Source organism: Dromiciops gliroides, chromosome 1 (genome assembly GCF_019393635.1).
Source record: "Dromiciops gliroides isolate mDroGli1 chromosome 1, mDroGli1.pri, whole genome shotgun sequence".
In the NCBI taxonomy this organism is placed as follows: domain Eukaryota; kingdom Metazoa; phylum Chordata; class Mammalia; order Microbiotheria; family Microbiotheriidae; genus Dromiciops; species Dromiciops gliroides.
The window spans coordinates 167,776,192-167,794,265 of record NC_057861.1 but is presented as its reverse complement, the minus strand read 5'-3'; the positions used below and the strand labels follow the sequence as shown (position 1 = coordinate 167,794,265).

Here is an 18,074-nt window from a genome sequence, read left to right as displayed (position 1 = left end):
AACCTAGTACCAAAGAAGGGGAACAAAAGGTACAGCATAAAGAGGAACATAGTAGAGCAGAAGGCCAGTAAATCAGCAAAGACACTCCAAGAAGCAACAAAAATTATTTATGGCTGCTCTTTTCATGGTGGCAAAAAATTAGAAAATGAGGGTGTGCCCATCAGTTAGCAAATGGCTGAACATGTTGTGATAGAGGTGTTAATGTGATAAAATACTGTCATGCTGTAAGAAATTATAAAGGGGATGGTTTCAGAGAAACCTGAAAAGACTGGTATGAACTGATGCTGAATGAAGAGAACAGAACCAGGAGAACAGTTTAAACAATAACACCAATATTATAAAGACAAACAACTTTGAAAGACTTAGGAACTCTGATCAACACAATGACAAACTGCATTTCCACAGGACTCGTGATAAAACTTGATACAGGCCTCCAAATAGAAACAGAGTACAGATTCAGGAAAACTGTTTTTACATGGCCACTAGGAGATTGGTGAGGAAGAGGGTTTGCTTTCTCAGTGGGAGTGAGGGAAGGTGGAAGGGAAAGAATATGAACTGGAAAATGTTGAATTTTTTTTAAAGGAACATAATATATATTTTTATTTCAGTTTATTTTTATTTTTAATAATATTTTATTTTCCCACAGTTACATGTTAAAACATTTTTACCTTTTTTTAAAGTTCTGAGTTCCAAATTCTATCCTTCCTTCCTTTCATCTTTTCCCTCCCCTCTCCCTGAGACAGTAAGCAATCCCATATAGATTATATGTGTGCCATCATGTAAAATATTTCTATATTAGTCATTTTGTACAAGAAGACTCAGAAAGGAAGAATGAAAAAGAGAGGGAGAGAGGGAGAGAAACAAACAAACAAGTATGCTTTAGTCTGTGTTCGGACAACATCAATTTTTTTTTCTTTGGAGGTAGATAGCATGTTTCATCATGAACCCTTTGGGATTGTCTTGCATCATTGTATTCCTGATAATAGCTAAGTCATTCACAGCTCCTTATCATACAATATTGCTGTTACTATGTACAACATTCTGCTCACTTCACTTTGCATAAGTTCATGTAACAGGAGCAAAATATATGAAAAAGAGGTGGAGGAGTAACATTTTCTATTAAAAATTTTTCCTCATGTAAAAAAATCCAAAAACCTGAGGGGGAAACATGGTGAAGAGTCTTTGGATAAGGATCAAAAAAACTTGGAAAAAGAAGCAATACTATTGTAGGAATATATTATAAACCATCTGGACAAAAAGGAGGAATTAGATGGGGAATTTGGGAAATGTCACAAACCTGCTATGGAAATATTGTAGTGGGGTCAGGGGCAGAATTATTTGGATATCTACTGCCACACACTTTCCTTCTGCCACAATCATAGCAGCTGGTCAACTTATGACATACTTTAATGATGATATAATCCTTCAAAGGGTGAAAGAATTTTCTAAAATGAACTGTTGTCTTGGACCTGATTCTGGTCATCCTGGGGAACCTATCACAGAAGTCATGATGTAGAAGAAGGGAAAATGGTACAGTCTGATATATCACCCAGATTTGAGGAGAACATACATCAAAGGATTCAGAGGAGGTAGAGAAATCACCAAATAGTTTAATATTTTGAAGAGGTAGTTACATAGAGGAATGGGAAGCTCTCAAGAACAAAATTCTCAAGTCATAAGCAGAAATAATTTAAATGAAAAAGAAAAAGAGAAATTACCTAAAGAGTCCATTATGTAGACACAGAGAACTCATGAGCAAATCCACATTTCAAAGAGTTCTATAAACAATATAGGAGACGAATACCAAAGAATACCCTAGTCCTGTTAAGACTTGTGTCAGAAGGGGCAGCTAGGTGGTGCAGTGGATAAAGCACCGGCCCTGGGCTTAGGAGGACCTGAGTTCAAATCCAACCTCAGACACTTGACACTTACTAGCTGTGTGACCTTGGGCAAATCACTTAACTCCAATTGCCCTGCCCCCCCCCCAAAAAAAAAAAGAATTGTGTCAGAAGCACTGCATCCCAAAATAAACAGAGACGATGCTGAATACTATGGACAATAAAAGGGATTTTTTTACCTATGTTGGCTATAAAAAGAAGATCGGGGGGTGGGGGGGCAGCTAGGTAGTGCACAGGATAAAGCACAGGCCCTGAATTCAGGAGGACCTGAGTTCAAATCCGGCCTCACAGACACTTGACACTTACTAGCTGTGTGACCCTGGGCAAGTCACTTAACCCTCATTGCCATGCAAAAAAATAAAAATAAATAAAAAAGAATGGGGCTACTGTTCAAGATAGATATAATGACCAGACAGTTGATATTCTTAACTCTTACTTCATTTGTTTTCCCTCCTAAGGAGGGTGACCAGTGGAAAACAGAACAAAAAATGGTAAGGAGGTAGTGGAATGCAAGGTAAATGAGATAGTCAGAAAGGAACAGTGAGTTCAAGTTGCTAGGCACAAAAGAAGTATATCTTAAGGAGTACTGACAGGTGTGAGTGCTGAGCCACTCTGGGTAGACTTAGACATCTCTTGGAAAATGGGACAGCTACTACAAGACTAGAAATTGGTAAATATTGTGCCATTTTTTTCAAATGGGAAAGGGTAGAGTCTACAAGCTTCCTTGCTGAGGGAGTTTAACTTCTCTTCCTGGAAAAGTTGTAGATCACATTATTAAGGTGATGGCTTGTGAGTACATAAGGAAGCAGAGATCTCAAGGTGATAGCATAGATTCATCAAGGACAAGCTATGTCAAACTAACCTCAGTTCTTTTTACCATGAGATAACAAGAAGGTGGGAAGGGGTAGGGGTGGGGAAACGCTGTGCTATACTTAAATTTCAGTAAAGCATTTGATAAGGTTTCTCATTCTATGCCCATTTATAAGATGGAGAAATATAGCTACGTGATAGGTAGATTTGGGTTTGGTTTGAATGATTGGACACAAAGATATAGCTGTAGTATTGTTAGGTAGATTTGGGTTGAATGACTGGACAAAATAGTTTTTAATAGGTCAGAGGCAGCTTGGAAAAAGGTCTCTAGGAGTGTACTCCAATAATCAGCATTTTTCCTTATGTTATTCATCATTTTAATCAAACACTTGGATGCAGGTACAGATGACATACTTATTCAACTTGCAGACAACATGAAGTGTGAATGGATAGCTAATATGTTGTATGAGAATCTAGGTCCAAAAAGATTTAGGTAGACTGGAACAGAGATGCCAAACGTGCTGCAGCCCGCAAAACTCCTGAGTGTGCTAGAACCAGATTAAAATGTAACTGGGAAATGTTTAACAAAATAAATACAAATACAGTACAACATAGATAATGTTAATTTGTGGTTTTCTAAGTCACCATGTTGCCCATAAGTTTCTATTTCTTTTTTTTTTTTTTTGCGGGGCAATGGGGGTTAAGTGACTTGCCCAGGGTCACACAGCTAGTAAGTGTCAAGTGTCTGAGGCCGGATTTGAACTCAGGTCCTCCTGAATCCAGGGCCGGTGCTTTATCCACTGTGCCACCTAGCTGCCCCAGTTTCTATTTCTTTTGAATCTGACACCATTGGACTAAAACACTGGGCTAAATTGAATAAGATTAAATTCAAGAGGCATAAAACAAATTTGCATTCAAAATACCAACTTCAAAAACGCAGGATGGTAGAAGACACAGCTAAACAATATTTTCTGTGAAAAAAAAATTATTCCTGTTGGGTGGGGAGTGAGGAGACAGGGGAAGAGAAAGGAATAAGCATTTATGTGGCTTCTACTAAGTGCCAGGCACTGTGCTAAATAAACTATTTACAAATTATGTCATTTGATCCTCACAACAATCCTGCAAGGTAGGTGCTATCCCTATTTTGTAAATGAGGAAAATAAGTCAAAGAGAGGTTAAGTGACTTGCCCGGGGTCACACAGCTATAATGCATTTGAGGCTGGATTTGAACTGAAGTCTTCCTGATTCCAAACCCAACACTTTATCCACTACCCCTCCCCTACTGCTGCCTCTTAATGGACTACAATCTCACTATGAGTTAACATTAGGATGCAGTAGCCAGGACCAAAGCAGAACACCTAATGCTCTCCTAGGCTGTAGTAAAAAAAAAAAAGTGTAATGTCTAGGAGAAGGGAAGCAATATTGTCTTGCTGTACCCTGTCCTGATCAAGCTGCATTTTGAGTTTGGGGTTCAGTTCTGGGAATCACCTTTTAGGAAAACCAAACTGGAGTATGTTCTGAGGAGCACAGCTGGATACTTGGAGAGCACACAACATAGGGATTGGTTGGAGAAATGGAGTGTTTAGCCTGGAGAGGAGAAGATATAAAAGAACTTGTCTTCAGATACTCACAGGTCTGTCACAAAGCTAGAAGCAGTGGGGAAAAGCTACAGAGAAATATTGTTCAGCTCTAAGGAAAGTGTTCCCCTCCCGTGCCCTTTTATTAAATCCTTATAGTCTCACTGTAGTAGTGGGGTCATCAGGTCAAAAGGCATTAGAGTTCTATGACTCTTAATGGGGCAGCTGGGTGGCACAGTGGGTAGAGCACCAGACCTGGAATCAGGAAATTGTTGTTGTTCAGTCATTTTAATCATATCTGACTCTTTGTGATCATATTTGGAGTTTTCTTGGCAAAGATACTGGAGTGGTTTGTCATTTCTTTCTTCAGATCATTTTACAGATGAGAAAACTGAGGCACACCAAGTTAAGTGACTTGCCCAGAGTCACACAGCTACTAAATGTCTGAGGCTGGAATTGAACTCAGTTCTTCCTGATTTCAAGCCCATCTAGCTTTGGTACCACACACATTTATTTATTTAACCTCTATCTTCCTCGGTTTCCTTAACTATAAAATTAAGATAATAGCAGCACCTACCTTCCAGGGTAGTAGTGAGGATCAAAGAAGATAATAAGTGTAAAACATTTAACACAGCATCTGAAACATTGTAAGCATTATATAAATGTCAGCTGCTGTGATGATGATGATGGCACTTTACCTGAACTTTTCCTTTCCATATATCAAACTCCATTATATCATAGTTATTTGCCTTTTTATTCATCTTCTATTACAAACTCTTTGAGAGCAGAGTCTAATTTTGTCTGTCTTTGCATTTCCAGTAACATTGCCTTTCACATAGTAGGTGATTAATAAAGTTTACGGAATGGAATTGAATGTGGAGGGAGATCTCAATTGCAAACTGGCAGACACATGGGTGGGCAACATTTCATGTAAAAAATGTCCTGGGAATTTTTCAACTTTATATTCCCAATGTCAAAGAAAAAATATTAACATTATTTACAGGGGCAGCTAGGTGGTGCAGTGGATAGAGGATTCAGGAGGACCTGAGTTCAATTCAAATCCTGCCTCAGACACTTGATACTAGCTGTGTGACCCTGGCCAAGTCACTTAACCCCAATTGCCTCACCCCCCAAAAAATAAAACCCATTATTTACTATGTTATAGATAAGATAAGTCTGCTAGAAATAATTTTATTTAACTTATCATTATTCTAAATCCATTTATTTTGAGCTTAAAGAGTGAAATGTCCAAATTGACTTAGACATCTCTCTCCCCCAAGACAATTAGACAGAACATTTTTAGGAATCTTAAGGAAAAAAAGTCACAATGTTGAAATACATTTAGGGGTGAGGTTAACATTCTGGAACAATGGTAATTAACAATAGTCAGTCTTCAACTAGAATTGCCCCATTCCTCCTTGACCACTCCCCTCAAGTGTTCTCCTAGAGTAATCAAAGGGACTCTCTCCTCTGATCAATATTTAATCCTTTCTGAATATAGAAAAGTAGGTCATCACACTGTCATTTCAGGGAAGGTACTAATAATTTACTTCATAAGAGATATTTTTTGGTCCTGAATTTTGGTTATTTTTTTCCCTTGACCTACTACCCACCTTCTAAAGGGATGGGTATGGAAAGATTTTTAGATTTATTGCTATTTCTAGAGAAACTAAAAAGGTAGTTTTTAAAATGTGCTTCCAAGGGCAGCTAGGTGGCACAGTGGATAAAGCACCAGCCCTGGATTCAGGAGTTCAAATCTGGCCTCATGCACTTGACACTTACTAGCTGTGTGACCCTGGGCAAATCACTTAACCCTCATTGCCCCACCTAAAAAAATAAATTGTGCATCCATACAGTGCCTTGCACGATTAGATATTTAATAAAGATGTTTAAATAGAATTTGCTGAAGTAAAAAAATATTGTGACTAAACATTAATATAATTATTTTAATATATTTATATTTATTAATATATTTATATCTATTAATATATTTATTTTTAGGACAGAGACACTGATTCAGAAGAACTCGAAAATTATACAAATGTGCCAGACTTATTAGGCACCAAACTAGATCAATACCATAATCTAAATGAAGAGCTTAATTCCCTGGTAAGAAAAACTATATGTTACTATCATTTAAACATCATAGAGTAACAAATTTTAAAGGAAAAATTATCAACTCCAACATTTTTCGGTTTCTCCAAAATTCCATTAATTCAATCCATATTTATCAATATCATGATGGCAACAAGTTTAATAGCAACAAGTCTCATTAGCCTAAAGAAGGAAAGCACTAAAGCTTGCATGTTTAGCTTTTATTATCTTAAGTGGCTTCAAGCCAAAGGTGGACACAGGGAAGTTCAATGAAGAATGTTTGAAAACATGGCTTGGACCCAAAGAAGTGGATTGCTTGAGCTCAGGAGTTCTGAGCTACAAAAAGGCTAAAACCTATAGGGTGTATAAAGGTGTATATCCAGGAGTGGGGAAGAGGGTAGTACCATGCTACGTCTAGGAATGGGGAGGCAGAGGGAGAGAGCAATGGGATTGGACCCATTAGTGGCCACTGTACTTCCATCCTGGATAAAATAGGAAGACCCAGTGTCAACAAAAGAAGAAAAAGAAAAAATGTCACAGGATTAAGAAATTAAAGAGGCCAGACTTTGGACTACACAAAAGCCTCATACACAGCTATCATGAATACTTTTTTTTTTTCAAGAAAATTGGAGCAAAGGAACATGATAAGCACAAAAAACATATTTTATCTGACAGGAAGTAACTGCTCCTTCTCTGTCTCCTCTGCTGAATCCTCATGCAGATCACTCCTAACCAGAGGTCCCACAGGGCTGTGTTCTGGCCCCTCTTCTTCTATACTGCTTCCCTTGGTGACCTCATCAGCTCCCATGGATTGAATTACTATCTCTATGCTGATGAGTTTGAAATGTACCTTTCCCGCTCCAACCTCTTTGTTGACCTCCAGCCTCACATCTCCAACTAAACTTCTTCAACTGGATATCCGCTAGATATTTTAAATTCAACGTGTCATTATTTCCCCCCTAAACCCTCATTGTTGGGGGGCAAAATCATCCTCCAGTCCTTTAGGCTCACAACCAGTAATCACCCTGGACTCCTCACCATCTCTCACCCTTCATATACAATCTGTTGCCAAGGCCTGTTCATTCTACCTTTGCAGCATCTCTCTAATACACTCTCTTCTCTCCTCTGACACTGCCACCACTTGAGTGTAGGCCCTCATCACCTCATGACTGGATTACTATACTAGCCTGCTGGTGGGTCTGCCTGACTCAGATATCTACCTATTGTGGTCTGTCCTCCATTCAGCCCCTAAAATGATTTTCTTAAAACTCAGGTCCATCTATGTCATCATCTACTTAATCAACTTCAATGGTTCCCTATTGCCTCCAGGAGCACACGCAAAATGTTCTGTTTGGTATTCAAAGCCCTTTTTAACCTACCTTTCCAGTCTGCTTATGTCTTACTCCCCAACATGTGCTCTTTGATCCAATGACACTGGCCTCCTGGCTGTTTCACACTCCATCTCTGAGCTCCAGACATTCTCTCTGACTGTCCTCTATGCCTGGAACATTCTCCCTCTTCATCTCTACCTACTGACTTCTCAGCTTCCTTTTAGTCCCAACTAAAATCCCATCTTTTATTAAATGCCTCCCCTCTATTATTCTATATTATTTAAATGTGCTTCCATTCTAACATACTGCCTTGCACTCAATAGATGTTTAATAGATATGTTTAAATATACTGTTTCCTCTATTATTCTATGTTACTCTATATTCTAGTGCCTTCCCTCTATTAATCATTTCCAATTTATCCTGTATATAGCTTGCTTTGTGTACATTTGTTTTCATGTTATCTTCCCCATTTGATTGGAAACTCTTGAAGGACAGGGTCTATCTTTTGCCTCTTCTTGTATACCCAGTGCTTAGCACAATACCTGGCATTTAGTGCGTACTTAATAAATATTTATTTATCGACTGATTCATTGTCTGTCCATACGCCTGGACTATATTCTCAAATTTGGTTTTTAAGAGGGAGAAAGGGAACAATAGATGGTGCCAAAGAGCTGGAGAGGAAGGAAGAAATGGGGATTATTCATCGAGATTAGGATTCAGTTCTGTTAAAACCAACCAGAAAACCACGTAGCCCAAGAAATGTCAGCAGACAGAGAAAGTGGTGGAGTAGCATGGACTTCACAGGCCCCACCAAGAGCTGCAGAAATACCAGCCAACATCAGTGGAATGGCAGTGACAGAGAGATGGAGGAGGCAGAGGAGGTCCTGAAACAAATAGGATCTGTAGCCAAGGAAAAGCAAGAAACAGAGTCACAATATAAAGGAGCAAATCTAAACATTGCCTGTCACAGTAATTCAAACTGTGGCAGTTTCAGAAAGACAGATGGACTCTTTTGCAAAGCTGAATGTTTTACCCCAGAGTATAAATAGAATTTAAATGTACCATTTCCATCCCTGCAAGAGGTGTAGCAGAGAGAGTATGGGAGTTTTCTTGACTGTTTGTTGGGCTCAGGTGTGAGTTCTTCGCATTTTTTGTTGGTTAAATAAAGCCAGTCCTATATCCAATGATATGTTAGACTAAATACTTGCATTAGAACTGAGGGGACCTTTTCCTTTTTCATATAAACCTAGACATGAGCTAGAGGCTTATGTCCCCAGGAGCAATACTGGGTAGGGACATGAGCAAAATAAAGAGTGTGATTTTTAAGAAGTTCCAAAATTGAACGTGGTCTGTATAATCATAGCCCCAGGTTCAGAGAATGAGTTATAGCTATAAAGCTCACAAGGGATTGTGAGCGTAGTTAGAAAAGTCGACTATTGGGGGCAGCTAGGTGGTACAATGGATAAAGCACCAGCCCTGGATTCAGGAGGACCTGAGTTCAAATCTGGCCTCAGACACTAGCTGTGTGACCCTGGGCAAGTAAGTCACTTAACCCTCATTTCCCTGCAAAAAAAAAAATTAGGATGAAGAAAAGTCGACTATTAGAATGTTATTGAGTAAGTAGAAAGCACTGGACTTCTACTAACTACCTAATGTACTACTATAGTACATTCAAAAAATACACTTCATGGTCATCTTTAAAAGAAAAAAAAAAACAAACCCTGTGTACCATGAGGCTTCATTGATCCCCCCTGTTAAAATCAGATAGCTTTATTTAAATATTGATTGCAATCAAAGTGAATCATAGAATTTTAGTACTAGATTAAACTCAGATCTCAGGACAGGGCTTCTACTAGTGGGAAGCAATTGAGGCTTCCTTGGTGCTGTTCTGAGGGGGTGAGAAGGGGAGGCAGAGGGAGAGAGACATGAATACTCCTCAAGGGAGTGCACGTCATCCCCAAGGTAGCTGCTGTCCCCAAGCCTACCTGGTAGTCTGCCAGCTAATGGCTACCACAAAGTGTATGTAACTCTGTCCTGGCTATCCATTGTCATGGCCTCCCCCTCTATCCCCACCTTCCTCCTTAGCTCCCTGAGGGCAAGGACCTGTCTCTGGAATATAGACTTTCCCTTCTACAGCCAAACCTGCATCAGGCTCATCATCACCACCATTAAATTGATCAGGAAAGTAAGACTGAAGCCAAGAAAATGACTTATTCTAAGTCATTTGAGTAACAGGTAGCAAAACCAGAAAAAGAGCACAGGTCTCCATTCTCCTGGTCCTGGTGCCCTTTCAGTAGAAAAACAATTGTGCTTATTAGGCGCTTCCTTAGTGTGGTTAAAATTGTCCCAGAAGAGTTACACTTCTTCTGACCCAAATTCTACAATAAGGCATAGAAAACTCCTGGGTGAGGAAATTCCCTTTATAGGGCAGATTAGCATTTCCTCTGCAATTTACAGTCTTAGTTGCTGAGAACCTTGCTAAGTTAAGTGACTGGTCCAGGGTCACACAGGCAATAAGTGTCAGAGATCAGAATTGACCATAGATCTTCCTGACTGGGAGACCAGCTACTCTAGGCAGGCCACCCCTCTAACCATAATTATAGCATATAAAGTAAGAACCAGAAAACTAAGCAGAAATCCTAAAGGCTGACTCTAGTCATAAAAGAAAAAGAAAAAAAAAGAAAAGAAAACCTTTAAAAATTAGAAAGTTTGTCAGATATCAAATGTAAAACACTCAGCTATATATTAATCAAAAGTGATTTCTAGAAGAGCCCACCTATCATCTTCACAAGAACAAAAGAATAAATTCACATATGCACAGCCGAAGCAAAGCTATACTGCTCTGCAGAAAGTCAACAGGAAAATAACATTTAGACCATTTTAGGTAAAGAACATTTGCTTCTTCAGTAAATGGAAAATTGAGGTTTGTGTTTGTTTTTCCATTGATACACTCAAGGTTTGGGCTGCTTTGTTTAATGTCAATACATTTTGCTTTCCCAAGTCACCTGCTTTCCCTTTTTTTTTTCCTTCAGAAAAACTAATTAGTAAAGTAGCTGGGATTTTTTCCGAAAACTCTTAGTGTTCAGAGTTTTGTTGGGGGGGAGTTGCTACCAAATCTTGTATAACTAAACATGGCTACCTTACTAATTAATGAAAGTTGTTCTTTGAAGTTGGCTTTTTTTTTTTCTGAACCTTCACTACTACTGTGAACAGCGTTGTTGGTTTTATATGGTGGCAACAGATTGGCGTGTCCCAAATAAATCTGATTTTGTTATTAAGCTGGGGGTTACCCTAATTCCAGTAAAAGTATGTCTGTTATTAGATGTAAGCTATGCTTCATTGTGTTTTTATTCAAATATGTGTGTATGTTGCTTTCAGTTATTTCATTTTTTTAATAGTATTCATTTATTTTTAACATTCTGTTCATTTCACTTTTTGAGTTCCATGACATAACTATTCTCAGCAATACAAAGATCAAGGAGAGTCCTAAGGGCTTATGATAAAAATTGTTTTAAAATGCTGTCTACCTCCAGAAAAAGAATTGATGGAGTCTGAATACAGATTTTTTTAAAAATCTGTTTCCTTTTACAACATGACTAATATGGAAGTATGTGTTGTATGACGAGTGTAACCTATATCAAACTGTTTGCCGTTTTAGGAAGGAGAGAGGGACTAGGAGAGAGGGAAAGAATTTGGAACTCAAAATTAAAAAAAATCAAATGTTAAAATGTTTTTACATGTAATTGGAAAAAATAAAATATTAAAAATAAAGATAAAAATTTTGAAATCCACTGAGAAGACAAGCAATATATCAATTATACATGTGAAATCATGCAAAACAAATTTCATATTAGCCATATTTTTTAAAAAGCAAGAAAAATAAAGTGAGAAAATTATACCTCAGTTTGTACTCAGAGTTCATCAATTCTCTCACTGGAGGCAGAAGGAATTTTTTCATCACGAGTCCTTTGGAATTATCTTGGATCTTTGTATTGATAAGAGTAGCCAAGTCTTTCATAGTTATCACAACAGTGCTATTACTGTGCACAGAGATCTGATTCTTTTCATTTCCCTTTGCATCAGTTCACATAATTCTTGGCATGTTTTTTCCAAAACCATCCCCCTCATCATTTCATTATTATTATTATTATTATTATTATTATTATTATTTTGGTGAGGCAATTGGGGTTAAGTGACTTGCCCAGGGTCACACAGCTAGTAATTGTCAAGTGTCTGAGGCAGGATTTGAACTCAGTGCTCTATCCACTGCGCCACCTAGCTGCCCCCCTCTCATCATTTCTTATAGCACAATAGTAGTCCATCATGATCATATGCCACAACTTGTTCAGCCATTTCCCAATTGATGAGCATCACCTTGATTTCCAATTCTTTTCCACTACAAAAAGAACTGCTCTAAGTATTTTTGTCTACATAGGTCCTTTTCCTTTTTCTTTGTTCTCTTTCCAATACAAAGCTATGTTGGGGTCGCAGGTTCAAGCCCATGATGGGGTTGAGGATTGGAGAAGATTAATAATTGACACATCAGCACCACCTTGTATGAATAACTGTGTCCAATTTATTATCCAGGATAGCTTAGTATTTAAAGCAAAAAAAAAAAACAAGGAAATCAAATAAAGTCTCTGCAAGAATAATTCTAAGAGAATAGGAGTAATTTTTCAACCTTTCAGCCTTGACATGTCAGAACTTGTTCTAGGCCTTAACAGAGCAAGGTTAGCACAGCTGAGTCCTTGGACCCTGGGAGACCAGCCAAGCATTGTCTCTGGAAACTCTTGCTACTTCAGTGACCATGGCCCAAGTATGGGGAGGGGGAACACAGTCAGAGAGGCAACAGAGAGCCCTCTGGGTTCCCCACAAAGCTACTAATGGTATTACTAGGTCAAAGGGTATGCCCAATTTTATAGCTTTTTGGGCATACTTCCAAATTGTTCTCCAGAATGGTTGGACCAGTTCACTACTCCACAAGCAGTTCATTAATGTAACTTTTCCCCTCATCCCCTCCAGCATTTGTCATTTCTGATAGGTGTGAGGTTGTTTTAATTTGCATTCTCTAATCAGTAGTGATTTATAGCATTTTTTCATATGACTATAGATAGCTTTGATTTCTTCTAAAAACTGCTTGTTTATATACTTTGACAATTTATCAATTGGGGAATGGCTTTTATTTTTATAAATTCAACTCAGTTCTATACTCAGTATTTAAGAAATGAGACCTTCATCAGAAAAACTTGCTTTAAGTTTTTTATATTACTTTGTTATCTGTGGTGCCCTTTAGCAAAATGTAGTTTCCCTGATTATCTTTTTTAAATAGGTCTTTGTTTGCCTTTTTTATTTCAGCTGAAGCATATTAGATTTTGCTCCAGTCCTTTATTTTAACTCTACTTTTCTTTCTGTTTCAAGTATGTCTCTTATAAACAACATTTTGTAGGATTCTGGTTTCTAATCCATTCTGCTATCCACTTCTGTTTTATGGATGAGCTCATCCCATTCATATTAACTGCTATGATTATCTTGTGTTAAAATTACTATAGACACGAGTTTGAGTAAATATATTATTAATTTATCAATATTATACCAATAAAGGACTGACCACATGCCTCCCTAACTTCTCATGGTCTCAGGCTGCATGGTAAAGAAAGCAGGGAGAGAGCTTCAGCAATCTAGTTAGCTCAAGCCAGAGAAAAGCCCCAAAAGACCCATGTGGTCTCCCAGAGAGACAGCATGTGGTCTCAAGGAAACCCAAGAGAGAGAGACAGAGACTATGTGGTCTCAGAGAACCAAGAGAGACCCAGAAGATGCCCCAGAAGCACTCCCTTGCTGCTTTCCAAGGGGTTTTAATCCTCTTTTGATAGAGGTGGGCCATTATACAATGATCAAAGTTAATTAGGTCATTATACGTCAAACAAATCTAATTGGTTAGCATCATTCAACTTTATTGGTTGACCTAACTTGAAAGTGATCTATGTTAAAATGAACTTTATGAATGATATCAGGGAAAAGAATGCAAAACAAACAAACAAACCCTCACTCAAATTGTGGTTTAATCCCATCAATCCTTCAGCAATCTAGACAAAAGGATCTATCTCCATTCCTTTAATGTTCCCTTGGGTTTGTCCCAGATGAGATTTGATGTAGTTTTTCAAGGAGAATTCACTTGTGGGGGTGGGGGTGGGTGGGGAGGGAGGGGCGTTGAGGAAGGACTCCCTGAGTCCCCAAGACCCAAGAAATCAATTATTAATAATTATTTTTTCACAGTTACTAACTACATTTCCCTCCATCTCATTATTTTCTATTTCTTAATCCCTTTTTATATTATTCCTCTTCAAAAGTCTATTTTGGAGGGCAGCTAGGTGGCACAGTGGATAGAGCACCGGCCCTGGGGTCAGGAGTACCTGAGTTCAAATCCGGCCTCAGACACTTAACACTTACTAGCTGTGTGACCCTGGGCAAGTCACTTAACCCCAATTGCCTCGCTAAAAACTAAAAACAAAAACAAAAGTCTATTTTGCTCTAACTTTGGTGATTTCATTTTAATCAGTTCTAATTCTACCACAAAATCATTTATATTTTATAAAGTAAAAGATTTCTAAAATTAATTTCTTCAAAGAGATTTGGAATTTTTCTCTTTGTTCCATTACAAAAAAAACTAACTTTTAAGAGTAGTTCTTAATCTTTGGACTGAAAGGAAATAATTATTTGCTTTACCCCTAAAGTAAATATTACCCTTTATGTAAATTATGAATTTTTTCACTATCCTTTTTATCAGAGATTAGCTAACAGAAAAATTCCACTCTGGTGATAGAAAGGGATTATTATCCCTTTTCCTTGGAAAGCACAATGTCATCTAGAATTTGTTGAACAATATGATATGAGAAATGGAAAATGAGAATTGACCAGATGTTTTTGTTTTTAATAAATCTACCATGTGAAAATTAAGTTAGAACATTTTATATGTGTATATTTATATACAGAGAATATATATTTGTGTAATTGTGTGTGTGTGTGAAATATGCAATATCTAGCTATAAAAATTAATGAAATAACACGTAGGCTTTTTAAACAACTAATCAGTCTGCAAATATTTCTTCAGTGCCTGCTATGAGCCCAACTTTAAGAAATATCAAAGAAATTAAAAAGCTCTTCTGCTCTCATTCTCACTCTCTGACTTGCTGACTTCTTTGGATCACCTTTCTTTCCTAGGAATTTCATATAGCACTCTGTACCTCTTGTTACCCTGTAAATTAATGAAACAATCAATATAGGAGAAAATAAGGTCTTTAATCAGGGCAGAGGAACTATAGCTCGTGGTATCACAAAGCAAGAAGCTAGGAATACCCAAAGATGGGAACTGAGGAAAGGATTTTTATGGGGTAACAGAACAAAAGGGAACTTAATGTAAATGAGCCTTTAACAAAAGAAACCATAGAACTGCTCCTGAGTTAAGTATAGACACTACTTGAAATAGAAACTACTTAATGTAGGTGGACCTTTTTACATAATAACATAAAGTCCAGGGAGTAAGGTGGGGAACCATTGGGAGGGGATAGTTTGCTTGGGGGAGGGTGGGGAAGTCCATAACTCGATCAAGAGTCTGGAATTGAGGGGCAGCTAGGTGGCACAGTGAATAAAGCACTGGCCCTGGATTCAGGATGTAAAAAAAATTTATTATTAATTAGCTAATCTAACCTGGAAAATTATATATAATTTTGGATTTATGAAAAATTATGATTATATGAAAAATGATAATTTTAGAGAAATTATAATTGGGCCGTAAGTCCTGCCACGGTCGACATTCAAATGTAAGAATATTTTGACTGACTCGGCCTGATTTGGGGGGACTGATCTATGGATGACTAATCTGGGACTGTTGACTGACTAGCTATCTGACTGCTGTTAATTTAATGTAGGCCGTTTATAAAGTTCCACCACACTGCTCCCCTCCCAAATTGATAAGCAAAATATTAAGAAGCCTCTTAACTAAATAATCCAAGCAGAGTTTATTTATGAGATACTATTTAAAATTATGAATACAGGGAAATAAAATGTACAACCTGACTGCATTGAGGTGTGTCTCTTTCCACTGTGTCTCTTTCCCACCTGCTGGGCCTGGAATTTTTTTTTTAATACAATAAGGGCCTTAGCCACCTCTCCCCTCAGGGTATGTTACACTTTCCCTGCTCAGCTACTTTCTTCTAACTCCTCTTAATCTTCACTTTTTCCACCCTGTGCCCTGTGCTGACCATTTCTGTGCTCTCCGCTGCCTCCTGGTCAGTCTGCCCTCTGCCGCCTTTGCCGCCCCTCTAATCTTGTCCGCCTCTCTTAATTTTGTCCTCCGGACTTTCCTCCTTGTCTTTCTCATCTTCTCCTGCATCCTTGTAGCCCCCTGTCTGTCTTCTCCAACCTTTGCCGTCTTGTCAGCAGCCGCTTGATCTCTTCTCTACCTCCTCTCATCCATCCGAACGATCCCTTGCTGTCTAACTCCCAGGTCTATATATACCTTTTCTTCTCTCCACTCAAATATCAGGGCTTCCTGCGCCCCCACAGACCAAGCTAATCCTCCAGCCAGGGCTGCGGCTTGGGGGGGGGGGGGGGGAGGTGTGCGCTCCAGCCTCACTCACCTCAGCACGGGCTATCCGGGATCTTTCGGATAGCTCCGCTCAGGTCGGAGAGGGCTGGGGGATTTTTCCCCCCAGCTGTCTGACCTAGCGTCTTGTACAGCCCACGGGGCTTTTGGGCTCAGCTGAAGCAGAGGGGGAGGGGCACCAGCTCCTCCCACACAGAAGAGACCCTGAGGGCCTAAGGCTTTCTAATCTCAGCCTAAAGGTAGAGTCCCCAAATCAAAATAAATTTCCACAGGGAGAACCTGGGTTCAGATCTGGCCTCAGACACTTGACACTTGCTAGCTGTGTGACCCTGGACAAGTCAGATAAAAAAAAGAGTCTGGAATTTATAAAGATTGGTTAGCCCCAAGTAATTCATTTGCCTGGGAAGGGGGAATGGGTGAGGATCAGTCAGTTCTCAGTAAATTCGTGATGATCACTCTTAAAAGCATTTTTACATTTGTACATTAAATAATATGCATATAATGTGCACACACATAGTAAATATTTGTCCATGAGATTTAACTTCCCTACTAGGCATTGCCAACTCTTAGCACAGTGCCTTTACTCATAGATGGACAATCAATGGAATTGTTAGTAATATTTATTAAACCTTTGGTGGTTATTGGGTTTTTGAGAGGTTTTTTAGGCAGAGTTAAGTGACTTGCTCAGGATCACACAGCTAGTAAGTATCTGAGGTCACATTTGAACTCAGGGCCTCCTGACTCCAGGGCTGGTGTTCTGTCCACTGTACACCTAGTTTCCTCAAGCCTTTGTTTTTTAGCTAAATGTTTTATTAAAAACAATAATGGGGGGCAGCTAGGTGGCGCAGTGGATAGAGCACTGGCCCTGGAGTCAGGAGGACCTGAGTTCAAATTCGGCCTCAGACACTTAACACTTACTAGCTGTGTGATCCTGGGCAAGTCACTTAACCCCAATTGCCTTACCAAAAAAAAATAATAATAATAATGAACATCAATGCAACCAAGTAAACTCAGGAACTTGGCAACTTTTTTTATCCCATTTAATTTCAATATATATAATAGTTTATCCATCCTCATCAGGATTCTTTGTCCATCCATTCTTCCTCCCAGTTCCTCTTACAAAGACAGTGTGTACTCAGTTCTTTTTTTCCTTAAGCTTAAAGCTTTTTCTTCTTATTCATTGTGGTTCCTGATTCTTACCTGGCAGTTAGTCAAGGCTTCATCCCATTATTCCAGGAAAATAAGGATTATCAACATTTAATAAAGCTGTATTCCTTTCTTCCACACTGGCTAGGTTGCTGCTGTTTGGGGAACACTCATCCATCTGGTTATGAGAATTACATTAATTTTGCTGCCTTGGATTTCTCCATAATTCCTTCAGGGTAATATGAAGATTTGGGGGAAGATGAATATATAAAATGTTAAAAAGTAATGAGGGGGCAGCTGGCGCAGTGGATAAAACACCGGCCCTGGATTCAGGAGTTCCTGAGTTCAAATCTGGCCTCAGAAACTTGACACTTACTAGCTGTGTGACCCTGGGCAAGTCACTTAACCCCAACTGCCTCACTAAAAAAAAAAAAAGTAATGAGGCTGGGGCAGCTAGGTGGCACAGTGGATAGACCACCAGCCCTGAAATCAGGAGGACCTGAGTTCAAATATGGCCTCAGACACCACTTACTAGCTGTGTGACCCTAGGCAATTAACCTCAATTGCCTAAAAAAAAAAAAAGGCTCAAAGAGGGGCAGCTAGGTGACACAGTGGA

The 18,074-nt window shown here is 38.8% G+C and overlaps 1 protein-coding gene and 1 long non-coding RNA gene across 2 annotated transcripts in view; one reads left to right on the top strand and one right to left on the bottom strand.

The window, feature by feature from the left end:
* LOC122742135 overlaps positions 1-18,074 on the bottom strand; it is a 109,537-nt gene that overhangs the window by 31,971 nt on the left and 59,492 nt on the right. The gene's annotated exons all lie outside the window — the stretch shown is intronic.
* The window catches only part of CAGE1 (cancer antigen 1), an 87,327-nt gene that overhangs the window by 33,892 nt on the left and 35,361 nt on the right, over positions 1-18,074 (top strand). Inside the window, exon 9 of the mRNA XM_043986154.1 lies at positions 6,287-6,394. Within this exon, the coding sequence (XP_043842089.1) occupies positions 6,287-6,394 (108 nt within the window). The remainder of the gene's footprint in view (positions 1-6,286; positions 6,395-18,074) is intronic.